This window comes from Canis lupus, chromosome 19 (genome assembly GCF_048164855.1).
Source record: "Canis lupus baileyi chromosome 19, mCanLup2.hap1, whole genome shotgun sequence".
Classification (NCBI taxonomy): domain Eukaryota; kingdom Metazoa; phylum Chordata; class Mammalia; order Carnivora; family Canidae; genus Canis; species Canis lupus.
In genome coordinates, this window is record NC_132856.1 from 1,705,392 (window position 1) to 1,723,615 (window position 18,224).

The 18,224-nt window shown below is 45.7% G+C and overlaps 1 protein-coding gene, 1 long non-coding RNA gene and 1 pseudogene across 11 annotated transcripts in view; 1 reads left to right on the plus strand and 2 right to left on the minus strand.

Moving 5' to 3' along the window:
- Nucleotides 1–216: 216 nt before the first annotated feature.
- On the plus strand, nt 217–8,684 carry LOC140609676 (uncharacterized). Its single transcript, XR_012011416.1, has 5 exons — nt 217–524; nt 1,728–1,900; nt 5,714–5,767; nt 7,511–7,652; nt 7,850–8,684. It is a non-coding gene; the product is annotated as an uncharacterized lncRNA (long non-coding RNA).
- On the minus strand, nt 2,722–3,617 carry LOC140609670 (E3 ubiquitin-protein ligase RNF152-like; annotated as a pseudogene).
- A 220-nt stretch (nt 8,685–8,904) lies between the features above and the next one.
- SLC41A3 (solute carrier family 41 member 3) overlaps nt 8,905–18,224 on the minus strand; it is a 90,710-nt gene continuing 81,390 nt past the window's right edge. For all 10 annotated transcript variants that reach the window (XM_072784831.1, XM_072784830.1, XM_072784833.1 and 7 more), the window contains 2 exons: nt 11,018–11,166; nt 8,905–9,799 (listed from right to left, as the gene is read on the minus strand). In XM_072784831.1, coding sequence (XP_072640932.1) covers nt 9,590–9,799; nt 11,018–11,166 — 359 coding nt within the window. In that variant the 3' untranslated portion in view covers nt 8,905–9,589. The remainder of the gene's footprint in view (nt 9,800–11,017; nt 11,167–18,224) is intronic.

Consider the following 18,224-nt stretch of genomic DNA (forward strand, 5'->3'; position numbering starts at 1 on the left):
GACGTGACCACGGTGGGAGGGGAGACTTTAACGATGCTTACTCAGCGGCGTCCAGGGGCAGAAAGGAGTAATCTAACGGATGTATCTAGGAATATATATATATTTAAAGAAACAACCTACAGCAATAGCTGAGTCTGTAAAGAGTATTCATCACCCTCCAAAGGCTCACGGCCCGACAGAGATGTCAACAGGCATAAGAAGGAGCAAGAGAAACTATAATGCGGTTCTCATCTCCCTTTTGCTGCAGAATGTCAAGGGCCCACCTACCTCTGTGGGCCTCCACGGGCTCATGTACAGAATGAAGCCACCAGGGATTGCCTTCGGCTCTGACTCTCGGTGCTTTCAGTTGTGAATGTTTCACTCATGTGCAACTGTGAATTCCGGCGGAGTGTGTCACTGGACTTTTGTCGCAAAGGACAGATGAGTTGTTCGTGTTGTGAGGGAATGCCAGAAGTGGCCAGAGCAATGGGATGCCAGCTAACAGTGAAACAGCCAGTCTACAAAAATTCTATCTGCAGGCTCAGGTGTGACACGCACACACAAACACACGCGCACTTACACGTGTGCACAACAGCGCACCATAAGAGGCAATGTACAAGTAACTGGAGACAGAATCCATTTAAACAATATTTCTTATGTCAGTAAGACTCACACAGGAAATTCTGATCTTGCTATTACTGTTAGCTTAAATTGTAAAGTCAAGAATATCACAGAGCTGATTAATTTTGCACTGCTCAACTGCAGCTCTAGCATGGGATTGTCCTTCAGTTACGTGGACAATTTTACTCTACAGCTTGGCACTAAGAAACGCAGGGCTCTATGGCCACACACATCTGTCTGTAGCCAACCTATTTAACACACTGGACTCTAGGACATACTGCACTACAGGGCCAGTCATTTCATACTGTACATAAACAGATGCAGATATCATTCACAAAATTATCTCTGATATGGCCTGGCTGAAAATCCCAAGGGTAAAGTCTATTTGAAATGTAACATTCTTAATGCAACGTTTTGGTGGATTTTTTTTTCCTCCAAGAGGAATAGAAATGAGGTCAGACAACGCGTCACGGCAGCCTGGCCGATTTTGTGAAGTGGACGCTGACCCAATGGGATAGTAGGTTACGTAATAGAGGATAGTATTCAGTGAATATGACACCTAATTTATTAATACCAAATAAACCCTAGACTATTTGTTGTAGAATGCCCAATAGCTCACACAATGAAATGGCATTTTAACCTAATTTCTACTTTGAGCTTTCAAATACACTTGCTTCATGAATTCCATAAAAGAAATTAGAACTGTAAAAGTTCCCAGCTATTTCTGAATGCACACACATCCAGGCACAAGAATCTCTACCACTTATGCCAGCAGATCTTTCTTCACAACCATCTGTAGGCCACTACACATTTAAGAATATTTGAGAATTGAGGATGAACTGATCCACTTAAGTTGGGAATGTGAGTTGTTAGTTTACCTTGTCACTTTTCTCAGTAGAAACATTTTGAAGTACAAGAGATCTTCTCACTTATCCCAACAAGAGGAAACTAGAGTCCTAGACGGTTTAAGTCTCACAGCACGACATCTTTCACAAAGTAATCATGGACTGTCTATTAAAATGTCAGTCCGGGTTTGTCATGGGAGAACAACACTCATATCTACTAGGACACCTCCAAACCAGGAGAAAAGACAGAGTCTTCTGTTACTTTCCATTTGTGCCTCACAGATAACGGGACTTGAATACACGGAAGAGGAGCAAATGTTGGACGTGACGAGTGGGTGACACTTAACTGAGCGGGTACCGGTGCCCAAGAGGTGGCCACTGTGTCAGACCCTGGACCCATTTGGGCCCATGACGTCTTACTCCTGGGATTCTTCTGAAAAGATTCAAAACCTGAGGTAAGTCAAAGGACACATGCATGCATGCACACACAAATACACAATATTTACATTTAAAATTCTTATCTCATGAGATGGCTTGAGAACAATTGGCCTATAGGGTTCCTGTGGGATTAGGTATTTCTTGTTATTACTCAGTTTACTGCTCCCTCTTTGGGCTTTCAGTTTCATAAAAGGGTAGGAAGCTCTAATTACAAGGGAAGAAAAATGAAGGTACCTAACAAAACACAACACACCAGGAACACTTGTGCAAATGTTTTCTTCCAAAAAATGACCCTCCACTTCACTTACTTTAATTTGGGTGCCATTCAAAAGGTATAAAAAGCCTTAGCAACTAAAGGAGACTGGATTTCCATTAAAAAGGGGAAAGAAACCAGCACTGCATGTCCCTGCTGAATTTTTACCTGGATTCTCAGGACTAATTCTACTTGTATACAAAGCATCTTTGTTTTAAGCTACCACCTTTAGAGAAAATCACATCGTATGCATTTGCACGGTTTGACGTTTAAGTAGAAAACGTTTCTCTCGTAACATGATTTTGAACAATCAGAAATTACGGTGCATTTCCTAAATGCTTATGAGGATGCATGCAATCATCTTCGAAGCTGTTGCCACCAACACTCAGAATGATTTGCCTGGCACCCTGTGGAGACCTCTCCTCTGCCCTCCGGGATTGTCTTCCCTTAATCAAGGGGCAGCCCTGAGGCCAGCGCTGGCACCAAATGCTCAGCGTCGCCCCCCCACCTTCTCGCTGGGATCCCATTACCAACAGCTGCTCAAGTCCTAGTTGGCACCCACGAGAGACTTTGCCGCAGGCCCGCTCAGCCACAGGATACCACAGTGAAGCGCTTAGCAATGCAAGACGGGTTGTGCAGCGCGACGCCCAGGAGGAAGACCAGGACGCAGGCCACAGGATCACAGTGCACACCCGAGACCAGGTGGAGCTTTGCACCCCGCCGCCGCCGCCTCCTGGGGCGGTCCCCCCGACGCCCTTGCTGGGGCTGCTGTTCCCCAGGGATCGTCACCACCCTCCGTGACGGGCTTCTGCTGGCCCCGGGGCAGCAGGCGGCAGCCCACGTCTCTGGGCAGCAGCGCTCGCTCCTTGGAGATGGGCAAGGGCAGCATGTAGCACCCCTTCGCTGGGAAGTCTGATGAAGCCCGGGGTGTGCTGGGTCGCGTGCCGAATGGTGATGACCGCCAGGACCTCGGGGTCGTTGGGGAGCTGTGACACGGAGAAGCCCGGGGGCAGCTTGGTGATGCCCCAGCTCGTCCTCCTCTGCTGGAGGCCCACGGAGCAGCAGGTGTGTTTGCAGTGCAGCAGCTTGGGCCTTCGACTGGGGCTGGAGTCACTGAAGCAGATCTGACACGGCAGCGGACTCCCGGCGGGGGGTGTCCTTCGTGGCCCGGGGGCGGGGAGGCCCAGGCCCAGGCCCAGGCCCAGGCCCAGGCGGAGGAGCTTGCTGTCAGAGGCCGGCGCCCGCGGCCTCCTCCTTGTGGTCTTTCCTAGTGGCCAGGCGGCCCGGGAGCTCACAGGCCCAGGGCACACGCGGGTATGTTAGTTTGTCTCTCCTCGGCGGGCTCCGGCGCTCCCTGCAGAGGCGGCGGCGGCCTGGCCCGGTGGTCCCTGATGGAGGCTTGGCGGCGGCTCGGGAGGCGCCCCACCTGCCCGCCGCCCTGAGCGCTCCCGGTCGGAGCCCGCCGCCAGGAAATCAAGCATTCTTTTAAGATCTTCATCTGGGGATCCCTGGGTGGCGCAGAGGTGTGGCGCCTGCCTTTGGGCCAGGGCCTGGTCCCGGAGTCCCGGGATCCAGTCCCACGTCGGGCTCCTGGCATGGAGCCTACTTCTCCCTCTGCCTGTGTCTCTGCGTCTCTCTCTCTCTCTCTCTCTCTCTCTCTCTCTCTCCCTCTTTCTCTCATAAATATAGAAGTAAAAAAATCTTTAAGAAAAAAAGATCTTGATCTGTGAACTTGAGAGACCTGTCCCCTTGAGATGCCATCTATTTCCAGGAGTCACCTCCCTCGTCAATTTTAAGTTTAGATTTCTAGCTGAAGTGCAATTCCAAGAGTCTAAAGTCTCTTTTAACTGGGACATGTGGACCTAAAAGTCAAGTTCCTGAAGTTTGACTACTGTATGGGTAGTGAGGAGGACCGGGTATCGTCTCTACCAAGGGGGTTCAAGGCAGTCTTTCTTCTTAGACCTTCCAAATCAGAAGGATGGGAGAAAAGTGACTTTACTATGGAGAGTTGTAGGAATCCACTGAATCCACTTCAGTTTATATGTATATCACAAAACCTCAAAGACAGTACGTAGGACTAAAATCTGAAACAAGAGAAAAAGAAAAAAAGAAAAAAGAAGTGATGGCCACTGTAAGCAGAGAGGTGGACTTTCTGGGGAAGGATCAAATGGCAACTGTAGACATTAAAATCATGCTAACCACACAGGAATTTAGTGAGCTCCTGAGCATGGAGCATTCAGTGAGCTTGCAGGTAGCGCCCCAGGACTTTCACAAACTTAAATATAACCCAAAACAGACCAATGAGAACAGTCAGGAACTGTGGAGAATGAGAAAGGATATAACATCTGTGTAGGGAAATACTACAAGGAGAAGAAAACACGGGACATAGAATTAAAAGAAATAAATACTTGAAGTACTAATGACAGAAAACTTGTCTTTCATGTACCTGAACTACAAACCCATACGTCTCAGAAAAGTCCAAGCAGGATATCTATCATGGGACCAACACTTTGCATGTGATATAACTTTGTGAAACATGAAGATAAGAAGAAAATGTTGACAGAAACTTCCCTGGAGCAAAACGAGAGTCATCAAAATTTCATTGGTTTCTCTTCAGCCAGACAGAGAAGCCAACCCAGAGTTGGAGGGACAGATTTTAAGTATGGAAAGAAAAACGCTGTCCATCTGAAGTTCTGCATTCATCAAATGACCTCTCCAAATTGCCCAGTGTCCAGAACTTCCATGCTTTTTGTCCTTCTTTCTAATTATTGCTGGCACTTGAAGAGTTCTCTTCTCTCTCAGGCACTGGGGAAATTTCATAAAAATGACATTTTTTTCTTTTGGAGTTTGATTTGCCAACATATAGTATAACCCCCAGTACTCATCCCGTCAGGTACCCCCCACAGTGTGTGACACTCAGACACCCCATCCCCCCACCAACCTCCCCTTCCACTACCCCTTGTTCATTTCCCAGAGTTAGGAGTCTCTCGTGTTCTGTCTCCCTCACTGATATTTCCCCCTCATTTGCTCTCCCTTCCCCTTTATTCATTTTCAGTATTTTTATATTCCCCAAATGAATGCGACCATATAATGTTTGTCCTTCTCCCTCTGACTTACTTCACTCAGCATAATACCCTCCAGTTCCATCCACGTCAAAGCAAATGGTGGGGATTCATCACTTCTGATGGCTGAGTAATATTCCACTGTATACATAGACCACATCGTCTGTATCCATTCATTGCCGATGGACACCGAGGTTCCTTCCACTGTTTGGCTATTGTGGACATTGCTGCTATGAACATTGGGGTGCAGGTGTCCTGGCATATCCTCTACTCTCTACTTCCATGACTTGGACTATTTACATACCTTGTGGTCACACAAACACATGGTATTTGTGTTTCTGTGATTGGCTTATTACACTTACAATAATGCTCTCTAGCTTCGAGTCAGTAAGGGTCTGAGAATCCACTAGAAAGATCCAGGAGACAGTTGATGACTGAACACACCCTCAATGACAGTAGGAGGAGTGGTTGGGCCCCTCCCTAACAACAAGATTGCTAATGCCATGTTTCCCTAGATTTGGGTGTGGAGAACCTTGAGGACTGAAGGAATGAGATGGGAAAATCTCCAGGTAGGAAACAATGCTGAGTAAACCCAATGGGAGATTTTTCCTGGGGAAAGTTGGGTTAGAGCTGCACATTTGGAGACTGAGCAAGTTGCATAGGAAATCAGATAAGAAAATGAGGTATGTGTAGGAATCACATTTGTCCACTTTATAATTTCGTGACAAAATAGTAGAAAACAAGCCTTCAGTGTGCGGGGTTTGTGAACATCTGTTCTCACTTTCTAAAAAGTACCTTTCCCTACACTTTCCCCTCTTTGCCAAAATCAAATGTCCAATCTCGGTTCTGTCTGGTTGACATCACTTGGGAATCATGCATGTAAGAGTTAGGATCTTTCTTGTCATTGACCTCCAGGGCACATAATCTGTGGCGACACAAGAACTCGCTCCCAGATACCTGAGCCTGGAGACCTGTAGGCTGTGCCAGGTGGTGGGTGGGAAGTAAAGTCTGTAACTGACAGGACATGTCACATCATGTTCATGTCTCTGTCCTCACTTTGCCTCCTCCTCCAAGACCTCTCGTGCAGCTGGATTCATTAAAGACTATTTGCTGTGAGGCTCTGCACGTGCTCCATTCTAGTTTGGGCCTTGCCACCCTCCACACCTCACCTGAGTGTGATGTAGAAATGTATTTCCTTCTTAGTGCGACCTCTGCACACATGCTCTGGAAGTTCTCAGTGGATGGTAGGATTTCTTTTTGTTTGTTTGTTTGTTTTGTTAGTCTTTCTTTTAGTCTTTTTTTAATAATAAATTTATTTTTTATTGGTGTTCAATTTGCCAACATACAGAATAACACCCAGTGCTCATCCCGTCAAGTGCCCCCCTTAGTGCCCGTCACCCATTCACGCCCACCCCCTGCCCTCCTCCCCTTCCACCACCCCTAGTTCGTTTCCCAGAGTTAGGAGTCTTTATGTTCTGTCTCCCTTTCTGATATTTCCCACACATTTCTTCTCCCTTCCCTTCTATTCCCTTTCACTATTATTTATATTCCCCAAATGAATGAGAACATACACTGTTTGTCCTTCTCTGATTGACTCATTTCACTCAGCATAATACCCTCCAGTTCGGATGGTAGGATTTCTAGAGGGCTGTGTCAAGGGGCTGGTTGTTGGGGCTCCACCACAGACTTATTCTCATGGACCTGCTCACCTGCCACCTGACATTGATCAGGTCCAGGACAGAGACTCTGGGGAGCAATCCAGGGGTCTCTGCTCCCCTCCAATCCAGTAGCACAGCCACACAACCGTGGCCCTGCCTCCTATCAGGCCCCTGGTATCACCACACTCTGACATTTCCTCAAGCTTCTCCAGAACGTACATCCCCATCCTCTCTTTCCAACGTCTTGGGCAAACTCTGGTGCGTAGCATGTGTTCATGTGGCCCTACTGTTATGGATATTGGAATAGAACTGTAGGTACGAAGTCAGAGATCAACCTCCACAATACACAGGGGAAGAGACCCAGGCTGGGGAGGACCTAAGGAAGGGACAGATCATCTGGAATTCAGGATACCTCAACCCTGGAGAAGTGAGGTCTAGGATATCACCGCCAATAGTTCTGTACTTTACTTTCCCCCACCCACCCTGAAATCATTTCTGCGTTGTCGATTGGAAACGAGTCTGTGGATTCAGGGGGTTCCAAGGAATGAAAAAATATGGTGCCTGTAATGTATTTGCTCCTTCATCCTTTTTCACTTCCTCTCTTTGCTCTCCACAGGTTCCTCTTTACACCACTCATCCATTTTCTCTTTCTAGGACTCTGGCCCTGTAGATCCTGGTATCATCCAGGCACTGGAAGCCTTGCCTCATCAGGGTCTAGGAAATCTCTGCAGCCACTCTCACCCCCTTCCTTAGCACTGCCCAGCACCTGACCCTGGGCCTGCACCACTGATTCATGGTGAGTGATCTGTCCTGAATGGCCCAGCAGGGAGCCAGGCCTTAAGTCAAAAGCCAGCCAATCTGGCTCTGCCCTAGACTCCCTGCACACAGTCTAGTTCTACCCTACCCTGCACATGGTCTAGTTCTACCCTAGGTGACTCTGGTCATACTTGAAATCTTCCCTTCCTTTCAGCTGTCAAACCTTCTCCATTACAGGACCCAGGAGAAAGAGCAGAGGATGCAGTTTCTCAGCAGGAACACAAAGCCGTGTAAATGCGCAGTGCCTGCCACGAAAAGGGTAAGGGAAAGAAGTACACGTGTTGCTCATCACTCCCTCAACTTTCTTGGTGGGTCTGCAGCTTGATCAGCCAAAATGCCTAGGTAGCTGCTCTTGCCTAGGTTCAAAAAATAAGAGGATGGCCGACATCTATGCAGGCCACTGGAGGATGCCCTGAGCACATCCCCCAGGGACCCAGTAGCTACTCCCATCATGCAGCAGAGCATGAAGGGCTATGTCCGCCAGCAGCTGCTTCCCTTGGACGCAGGGCTCTGGGTGCCTGAAGGCCATCATGGGCAGGCCTGGACAAGGTGTTGTGCATTCTTTGCTTTCTGAAGGGCACCCTTGATGCTGTTCTTCATCTCCCTCTGCAGGACACAGCCCTGCCTTTGTAACAGGCTCCAAGTCAGCAGAGAGCTTGCTCTGTTAATCACTAGTTGTGAAGAGGCATTTGGGGGTGGTCCTGTGCTCCCCCTACCAGGCATCTGTTAAATGAGTGAAGACACAGGGCACTCCAGTGCTCCCACAAGCACGACTGCTCCCCTCTCCCAGATTTGCATTCCTCTGGCACATGGTAGGCCCTGGTATCAAGGTGGGAACATGATGGGATCCCCATTTTTGAGCAGAGGTTTTTCTTGGTTGAGTGTTCACTTGGTTTTACAGATATGTAACTGGTCAGTGTGTTGTTTACTTGGTGTTTTCATTGGGGGAAGTTGGGCTGGAGCTTCCTAGTCTCCCATTCTGCTGATATCACTCTCTCTCAGTTTTCTTTTAAATTTATTTTTTGTATTACCTTAGTTGTAGTAATCATTTCAGACTATTAACTCTAAGAAATGAACAAGGGGTAGTGGAAAGGGAGGTCGGCGGGGGGATGGGGTGACTGGTGACAGGCACGGAGGGAGGCACTTGACGGGATGAGCACTGGGGGTTATATGTTGGCAAGTCAAACTCCAGTAAAAAATATACAAAAAAAATAAAAGAGACAAAGGCCAAGTATAATATAATCTATGTTTTATTTTATACTTCCCTGATTGTTAAAATCTAAACAGAAGTTTTGCTTAAACATAAAAAGAAAAAGAGAAAACACATTGATAGGATTAAGTACTAGGAGCAGAAGGAGGGTGTGCAAGGAAGGCTGTCCTGGAAAGGGTTGCACATTTGCAGACACACCAGCAGAATGGCCCACAAAGCTTGGACCCAGTGAAGGCTGTGCTTAAGCCATAGGTCAGTCCTGAGGCTTGAGCATAGAAGGTGTCTCCTTCCTGCTCCTCCCCAATCCAAGCTGCATGGACACAGAACAGGGCCAGCATATCCCTTGAGTGCACTGGACAGGTCTCTTCCTTCAGCATCTTCAGGCCAGAGTCCCCTGCTCTCCACACATACATGTGCACTTATGTGCACTCACCAAGCACAGGGGTACACACTTATGTCCAGGAACATGCAGTCACATCGACACACAAACAAAGCTTCTGATTTCAGACCTCCCTCACCCTCACAGGCTCAGGTTCCAACTCCAGAGTCAAGATGTGCGTCAGTGTCATTAGCAGACTGACAAAGGGCCATTGCAGAGGCAGGATGTCAACCATCCTTCCTGAGGACCCAGCCAGGGAGAAACTGTATTCTGTACCCTTCTGGTGTGAAGGAAAATTCTACTGAGCAACTGGGGCTGCCTGAGTTCATTAGGGAGGTCCAGATGCCGCTTCTGAGATGCCATCCAGCTCTGCTTCACTCCTCAATAACCAGTTGATAAGAAAGCACAGAGTCAGGAGCCCAGTTCCTAGGAGGTCCCCCAGCCCTGTGAGATAGGGGATACAGTGGTTGTCTGGATCCAGGGCCTGGTGCCATGTCAGCCGAACCATCACTTCTGCCAGGTACAGCAGAATCGTCACCTGGCAAGCAAGACACACACAAAAAATGACAACTAAGTCAGAAAGCCAAGTGTCACTAAGAAACACTAGCAGATTTCAAAGGCAGAAACCAAGGTGACCATGTCAACTCCAGGGAGTTTCCTTCCTCCCACTTTTCTTGGGGTCAATGCCCAGCTCTGAGCTCATGCAGAGGCAGAAAGGCCACCTTCATCCATACTTGCCTAGCCTCCCTCTCTGTGGTCAGGCCCTGCTCGTGTCATCCTTAGGTGTTAGACCATCTCTGCCACACCAGCTCCTCTCACTGTCCTTGGAAACTCAAGACACAGACCTTACTGGGACTTTAATTTGGGTTTTCTGGAAGCCCTTGGATGAACAGCTTTGGACAGTAAGCCATTCCTGAAAGTGCTACTGGCTAGTCTGCACAGTCCTAGCATTTCATTTCAGGGCTCCTTGGTCCCCTGACCCAGGCTGACTCCAGCCCCTTCCCTGCTCAAGACAGTTTCTCACTGTACCCCAGCCTATCCTTCAGAGTCAGGGACATGCAGCCACTGCAAGTGTCCTAACTCAAGGAGATTTGAAAATGTCAGTCCCTGGTTCTAGCATTGCCCTCCTAGAATTGCCCATCAGTGCCCAGTTATCTCTGCGGACACCTTGGTCCCAGGAGAGACACTGGCCATCTAGTCTGGGCAGACAGCCTGCAGAGTACTACCCAGAGGCAGGCATCAGCTTGACCTCTTTCATCATGTCCTTATAACCATCCAACCCTGACTAAAGTCCACATATACCTTTTAGCAACACCCCAGCAGGGTCTCTGCCCACCCTATCTGTGATGGGTGATGTGCATGGCCCATTTCATCAGCTAGATCTCCTCAAACAACTTGCTTCATGACAACTGGCTGCAACTTCAGGATCATCCTCTGATCCTCTGGTAAGGTGTGTCCAGCATGCTATATGTAGTACTGAGTGTTCCTTGTCGGGAGTGTACCTTATGAAGTGTGCAGTATAGCATGTGTTGTATGTAATGTGCAGTGTGAAGTGTGCAATGCAGAATGTGGAGTGGCCTCTGTGTCTGGATCATGCCCTTGGGCTTGCATAAGTTGACTTCTTAGAAGATGGGGGCTGTACCCTGCCATGTCCAGGAACCCACCACCCGTACCCCTTCAGCATCTTTCCCAGGACAAGGAGATAAATCTAACTAACCACCGAATGCTGTTCTGATATTGCTATAGTTATCCTTACCTGGATTAGGCTTGCTAGCAGATAGAACACCACAAAGATCTTACTGTTTGGGACCAAATGGCCTTCCACCAAGTAGATGATGTAGAAGAAAATCAGATGGCCTGGAACCACCAGAAAGAGCAGGACTCGGGCTGATATGGAATTAATTTCTGGAAAAGACAAAACCAAGGATGTTGTATGACCTTTTGGACAGCAGAGGCCACCTTGGCATGTGACCGTCTCCCGGGAGGCATCCACATTCATTTATCTACTACATGAGTGTTTACTGAGCACCTACTACATGGCAAGCATGTTCTAGCAGATGGGGATACAATCCTGTCCCTTCCCTCATGGAACTGACATCTTAGGGAAGAAAAAACCCCCAAAAGTGAGTAGCAGAAACAAACAAGAAACATCATTTGAAATTGACCAGTTCTAAGGGGAAAATAAACCAGGGTAAGGTAGTAGAGAACAAAGTGTATATTAGTATGATGAATACTAGAGACTAGAAGCCCCCTAGAGAAGATGACATATAAGCTGACATATGAATCTGGAGGAGAGGACTCTGGGCAGAGGAAAGAGAACATGCAAGGGGCTTAAGGTGGAAGGGAGCTCTGGAATGTGGAAGAACAAAGGCTCAGCATGTGGAATTAGTAATCCATGGAAGGGTGGGACATTCATGGGGGGCCTCAGGCAGCCCCTTCCTCATGCTATACCTCTGGGATCTATTTGACACATTCTCTTTTGGCTTCAGCACTCAAAGAATTTGAGACTCTGCAAAAAGTATGACTTCTCTGCCCCAAACACTCACACTTTAAAAACTGTAACATGTGAATGCAACTGACTTCTCAAACAGAAATAGAGTTTCAATAAAAAGTCTCCACTTGTCTCTGAGTTAATATATTTCATCAAGCTAATAAGAAAGAGGAGGAATGATCATAAGGCTTAGAAGCTAAAAACACTACCATAAAATAATATGTAGAGAAAGGTGAGAATACTCAAGAGCTCCAAAACCTATTCATGATGAAAAAGTAGACAAGCTAAGAAGATTCTTTGGAAAAAAAGTAGAAGCAAAATAAATAACTGCTACTGGCAGCTGACACTAAAACTCAAGAAAATCTATAGAAACACTACGTAAATAAAAATTCAGTAAAAAAAAAAAATGCTGCTATTACTGGCTGCCCTCCACGACCCAGATCTATGTGTTGTAAGCTAACCCTCAATGTGATTATATTTGGAAATGATTAGGTTATAAGGGCACAACATTCATGAATGCCATTAGTGCTTATAATCTTTTAAGAGAGACCTCAAAAGGCTTCTTCACTCCTTCCACCATGTTAACAACACAACAAAAAGACAACTGTCTAAGAATCAGAAAGCAGGCCATCACCAGACAGAATTTGTTAGTGCCTTGACCTTGAACTTACACCCACCAAGCTATAAAAAATAAGTTTCTTGTGTTTATGATAGACCCATTCTATACCTCCATTATAGCAGCCTGAACTAAGGTACAGAAATAATAGAGAAAAAGAAATAGATTTTCTATATATAAATGACAAATTAGAAAATGTAATAGGAATTTCCACTTTAAGACAAGATGGCTAGATATATTTCTTCCTATTCCTCTCATTAAATACAATTAAAACTCTTGAACATTATATATAAATCAAACATAAGATTTAAAAAGGGGGAGGGGGATGGGGAAAGATGGCAGAAGAGTAGGGCTCAGAAGTCACCTGTCCCCACCAAATTACCTAGATAACCTTCAAATCATCCTGAAAATCTACGAATTCGGCCTGAGATTTAAAGAGAGACCAGCTGGAATGCTACAGTGAGAAGAGTTCAAAAGAAATAAAAACAAAAGGCCTCCCAGGGGGAGGGGCCCCGCGAGGAGCCGGGCTGAGGCCGGGGCGAGTGTCCCCAGGACAGGAGAGCCCCGTCCCGGAGAAGCAGGAGCTGCACCAACATTCCCGGGTGGAAAGGGGCTCGCAGGGAGTTGGAGCAGGACCCAGGAGGGCGGGGATGCCCTCGGGCTCCCGGGGACACTAACAGACACCTGCGCCCCGGGAGAGCCGCCACGCCCCGAGGCCGAGCTCCTTAAAGGGCTGCAGCGCGCGGCTGGACCCGGAGCATCTCGGAAGCGGCTCAGACAGAGGCAGAGGCTCCGCACAGAGGTGGCTGCGGGGCCAGGAGCGCGAATCCAACAGCGCAGGCCCAGGAGCACAGGGCGCCAGGGACACAGCCCAGGATCTGGTGCTCCCTCTGGGATAGGCAGAAGCCAGGAGGGCACAGGACAGCAGGGACACTACTGCCCCAAGCAGAGCAGATCAGCGGCCCCGCCCCCGGAGCATCCAGGCCCTGCAGAGGGAGAGCTCCATAGTTACTGCAGGAGCTGAATCCAGGGCTCCAGAGCGGCTGCCACCACTGTTGTCGTTCCTCCTGGGGCCTCACAGGAAAAACAACCCCCACTGAGCCTCACAGTGGCCTCACCGGATAAACAGGATAAACATCACTCACTGACGCCTGCACCAGGCAGGGGGATGAACATCTCCCCCAAGTGCTAACACCTGTAAATCTGCACAGCAGGCCCCGCCCCCAGAAGACCAGCTAGATGGACAGGGGAAAAACAATTATTGACCAAGCAATACTGGAAAGTTTCAGGGTAAGTCGAGGGATTTACAGTATACAAAATCAGAGGATACTCCCATTGTTTTTTTGTTTTGTTTTCTTTTTGTTTTATTTTTTAATTTGTTTGCTCCCCCCCCCTTTTTTCTCTTCCTTTTTTTTCTTTCCTTCTTTCTCTTCTCTCCTTTTCTCCTTTCCCCAACACAACTTGTTCATGGCCACTATGCACTGAGCAAAATGACTAGAAGGAAAACCTCACCTCAAAAGAAAGAATCAGAAACAGTCCTCTCTCCCCCAGAGTTACAAAACCTGGATCACAATTCAATGTCAGAAAGCCAATTCAGAAGCACTATTATACAGCTACTGGTGACTCTAGAAAAAAGCATAAAGGACTCAAGATAATTCATGACTGCAGAATTAAGATCTAATCAGGCAGAAATTAAAAATCAATTAAATGAGGTGCAATCCAAACTAGAGGTCCTAAGACGAGGGTTAACGAGGTGGAAGAACAAGTGAGTGACATAGAAGACAAGGTGATGGCAAAGAGGGAAACTGAGGAAAAAAGAGACAATTAAAACATCCTGAGGATAGATTAAGGGAAAAAAGTGACAGCCTAAGGAAGAAAAATCTACATTTAATTGGGGTTCCCGAGGGCGCAGAAAGGGCCAGAGGGCCAGAATATGTATTTGAACAAATCATAGCTGAAAACTTTCCTAATCTGGGAAGGGAAACAGGTATTCGGATCCAGGAAATAGAGAGATTCCCCCCCTAAAATCAATAAAAACTACTCAAAACCTCGACATTTAATAGTGAAGCTTGCAATTCCAAAGATAAAGAGAATATCCTTAAAGCAGCAAGAGACAAGAAATCCCTAACTTATATGGTGAGAAAGATCAGATTAAGAGCAGACCTCTCTACAGAGACCTGGCAGGCCCGAAAGGGAGAAAAACATGCAGCCAAGAATACTTTATCCAGCAAGGCTCTCATTTAGAATAGAAGGAGAGATAAAGAGCTTCCAAGACAGGCAGAAACTGAAAGAATATGTGACCACCAAGCCAGCTCTGCAAGAAATCTTAAGGGGGACTCTTAAAATTCCTCTTTAAGAAGAAGTCCAATGGAACAATCCACAAAAAAAGGGACTGAATAGGTATCATGATGACACTAAATTCATATCTTTCAAAAGTAACTCTGAACGTGAATGGGCTTAATGACCCCATCAAAAGGTGCAAGGTTTCAGACTGGATAAAAAAGCAGGACCCATCTATTTGCTGTCTACAAGAGACTCATTTTAGACATAAGGACACCTACAGCCTGAAAATAAAAGATTGGAGAAACATATACCATTCAAATAGCCCTCAAAAGAAAGCAGGGGTAGCCATCCTTATATCAGATAAATTAAACTTTATCCCGAAGACTGTAGTGAGAGATGAAGACGGACAATATATCATACTTCAAGGATCTATCCAACAAGAAGGCTTAACAATCATGAATATTTATGCCCCAAATGTGGGAGCTGCCAAGAATATCAATCAATTAATAACAAAAGTTAAGACATACTTAGAATATAATACACTTATACTTGGTGACTTTAATGTAGAGCTTTCTACACTCGATAGGTCTTCTAAGCACAACATCTCCAAAGAAACCAGAGCTTTAAATGAAACACTGGACCAGATGGATTTCACAGATATCTACACAACTTTACGTCCAAACGCAACTGAATACACATTCTTCTCAAGTGCACATGGAACTTTCTCCAGAATAGACCACATACAGGGACACAAATCTGGTCTGAACCAATATCAAAAGATTGGGATCGCCCCCTGCGTATTCTCAGACCATAATGCCTTGGAATTAGAACTAAATCACAACAAGATGTGTGGAAGGACTTCAAACACGTGGAGGTTAAGGACCATCCTGCAAAAAGATGAAAGGGCCAACCAGGAAATGAAGGAATTTTAAAGATTCATGGAAATTAATGAGAATGAAGATACAACCATTCAAAATCTTTGGGATACAGCAAAAGCAGTCCTGAGGGGAAAATACATCTCAATACAAGCATCCATCTGAAAACTGGAAAGAACTCAAATACAAAAGCTAAACTTACACCTAAAGGAGCAAGAGAAAAAACAGCAAATCGATCCTACACCCAGCAGAAGAGAGTTACTAAAGATTCAAGCAGAACTCAATGAAATCGAAACCAGAAGAACTGAGGAACAGATGAACAAAACCAGGAGTTGGTTCTTTGAAAGAATTAATAAGAGAGATAAACCATCAGCCAGCCTTATTAAAAAGAGGAGAGAGAAGACTCAAATTAATAAAATCATGAATGAGAAAGGGGAGATCATTACCAACACCAAGGAAATCAAAACGATTTTAAAAACATATTATGAACAGCTATACACCAATAAATTAGGCAATCTAGAAGAAATGGACGCATTCCTGGAAAGCCACAAACTACCAAAACTGGAACAGGAAGAAATAAAAAACCTGAACAGGCCAATAACTAGGGAGGAGATTGAAGCAGTCATCAAAAACGTCCCAAGACACAAAAGTCCAGGGGCAGATGGCTTCCCTGGGAAATTCTATAAAACGTTAAAGAAGAAACCATACCTATTCTACTAAAGCTGTTCAGAAAGATAGAAAGAGATGGAGTACTTCCAAACTGGTTCTATGAGGCCAGCATCACCTTAATTCCAAAACCAGACAAAGACCCCACCAAAAAGGAGAATTATAGACCAATATCCCTGATGAACATGGATGCAAAAATTCTCAACAAGATACTAGCCATTAGGATCCAACAATACATTAAGAAGATTATTCACCATGACCAAGTGGGATTTATCCCCAGGATGCAAGGCTGGTTCAACACTTGTAAAACAATCAATGTGATTCATCATATCAGCAAGAGAAAAACCAAGAACCATATGATCCTCTCATTAGATGCAGAGAAAGCATTTGACAAAATACAGCATCCATTCCTGATCAAGACTCTTCAGAGTGTAGGGATAGAGGGAACATTCCTCAACATCTTAAAAGCCATCTACAAAAAACCCACAGCAAATATCATTCTCAATGGGGAAGCACTGGGAGCCTTTCCCCTAAGATCAGGAACAAGACAGGGATGTCCACTCTCACCACTGCTATTCAACATAGTACTGGAAGTCCTAGCCTCAGCAATCAGACAACAAAAAGACATTAAAGGCATTCAAATTGGCAAGGAAGAAGTCAAACTCTCCCTCTTTGCCGATGACAACAGACAACAAAAATCATAATAGGCATTCAAATTGGCAAAGAAGTCAAACTCTCCCTCTTCCCCTATGACTTGATACACTACATAGAAAACTCAAAAGACTCCACCCCAAGATTGCTAGAACTCATACAGGAATTTGGTAGTGTGGCCGGATACAAAATCAATGCCCAGAAGTCAGTGACATTTCTTGTTTTTTTTTTTTTTTAAGTTTTTATTTTTTTTATCTTCTTTCAAATAATACATTTATTTTTTATTGGTGTTCAATTTGCCAACATACAGAATAACACCCAGTGCTCATCCGGTCAAGTGCCCACCTCAGTGCCCGCCACCCACTCACCACCATCCCCCGCCCTCCTCCCCTTCCACCACCCCTAGTTCGTTTCCCAGAGTTAGGAGTCTCTCATGTTCTGTCTCCCTTTCCGATTTTCCCACACATTTCTTCTCCCTTCTCCTCTTTTCCCTTTCACTATTATTTATATTCCCCAAATGAATGAGACCATATAATGTTTTGCCTTCTCTGATTGACTTACTTCACTCAACATAATACCCTCCAGTTCCACCCACGTCGAAAAAAATGTGGGTATTTGTCATTTCTAATGGCTGAGTAATATTCCATTGTATACATAAACCACATCTTCTTTATCCATTCATCATTCAATGGACACCGAGGCTCCTTCCACCATTTGGCTATTGTGGCCATTGCTGCTAGAAACATCGGGGTGCAGGTGTCCCAGCATTTCATTGCATCTGTATCTTTGGGGTAAATCCCCAGCAGTGTAATTGCTAGGTCGTAGGGCAGGTCTATTTTTAACTCTTTGTAGAACCTCCACACACTTTTCAAAGTGGCTGCACCAGTTCACATTCTCCGTGGCATTTGTATACATTAACAATGAGACTGAAGAAAGAGAAATTAAGGAGTCAATCCCATTTACAATGGCACCCAAAAGCATAAGATACCTAGGAATAAACCTAACCACAGAGGTAAAGGATCTATACCCTAAAAACTATGGAACCTTTTTGAAAGAAACTGAGGAAGACACAAAGAGATGGAAAAATATTCCATGCTCATGGATTGGAAGAATTAATATTGTGAAAATGTCAATGTTACCCAGGGCAATTTCCTGGTTAATGCAATACCTATCAAAATACTATGGACTGTTAGAGAATTAGAACAAATTATTTTAAGATTTGTGTGGAATCAGTAAAGACCCCGAAGAGCCAGGGGAATTTAAAAAAAAAAAAAACATAGCTGGGGGCATCACAATGCCAGATTTCAGGTTGTACTACAAAGCTGTGATCATCAAGACAGTGTGGTACTGGCACAAAAACAGACACACAGAACAATGGAAC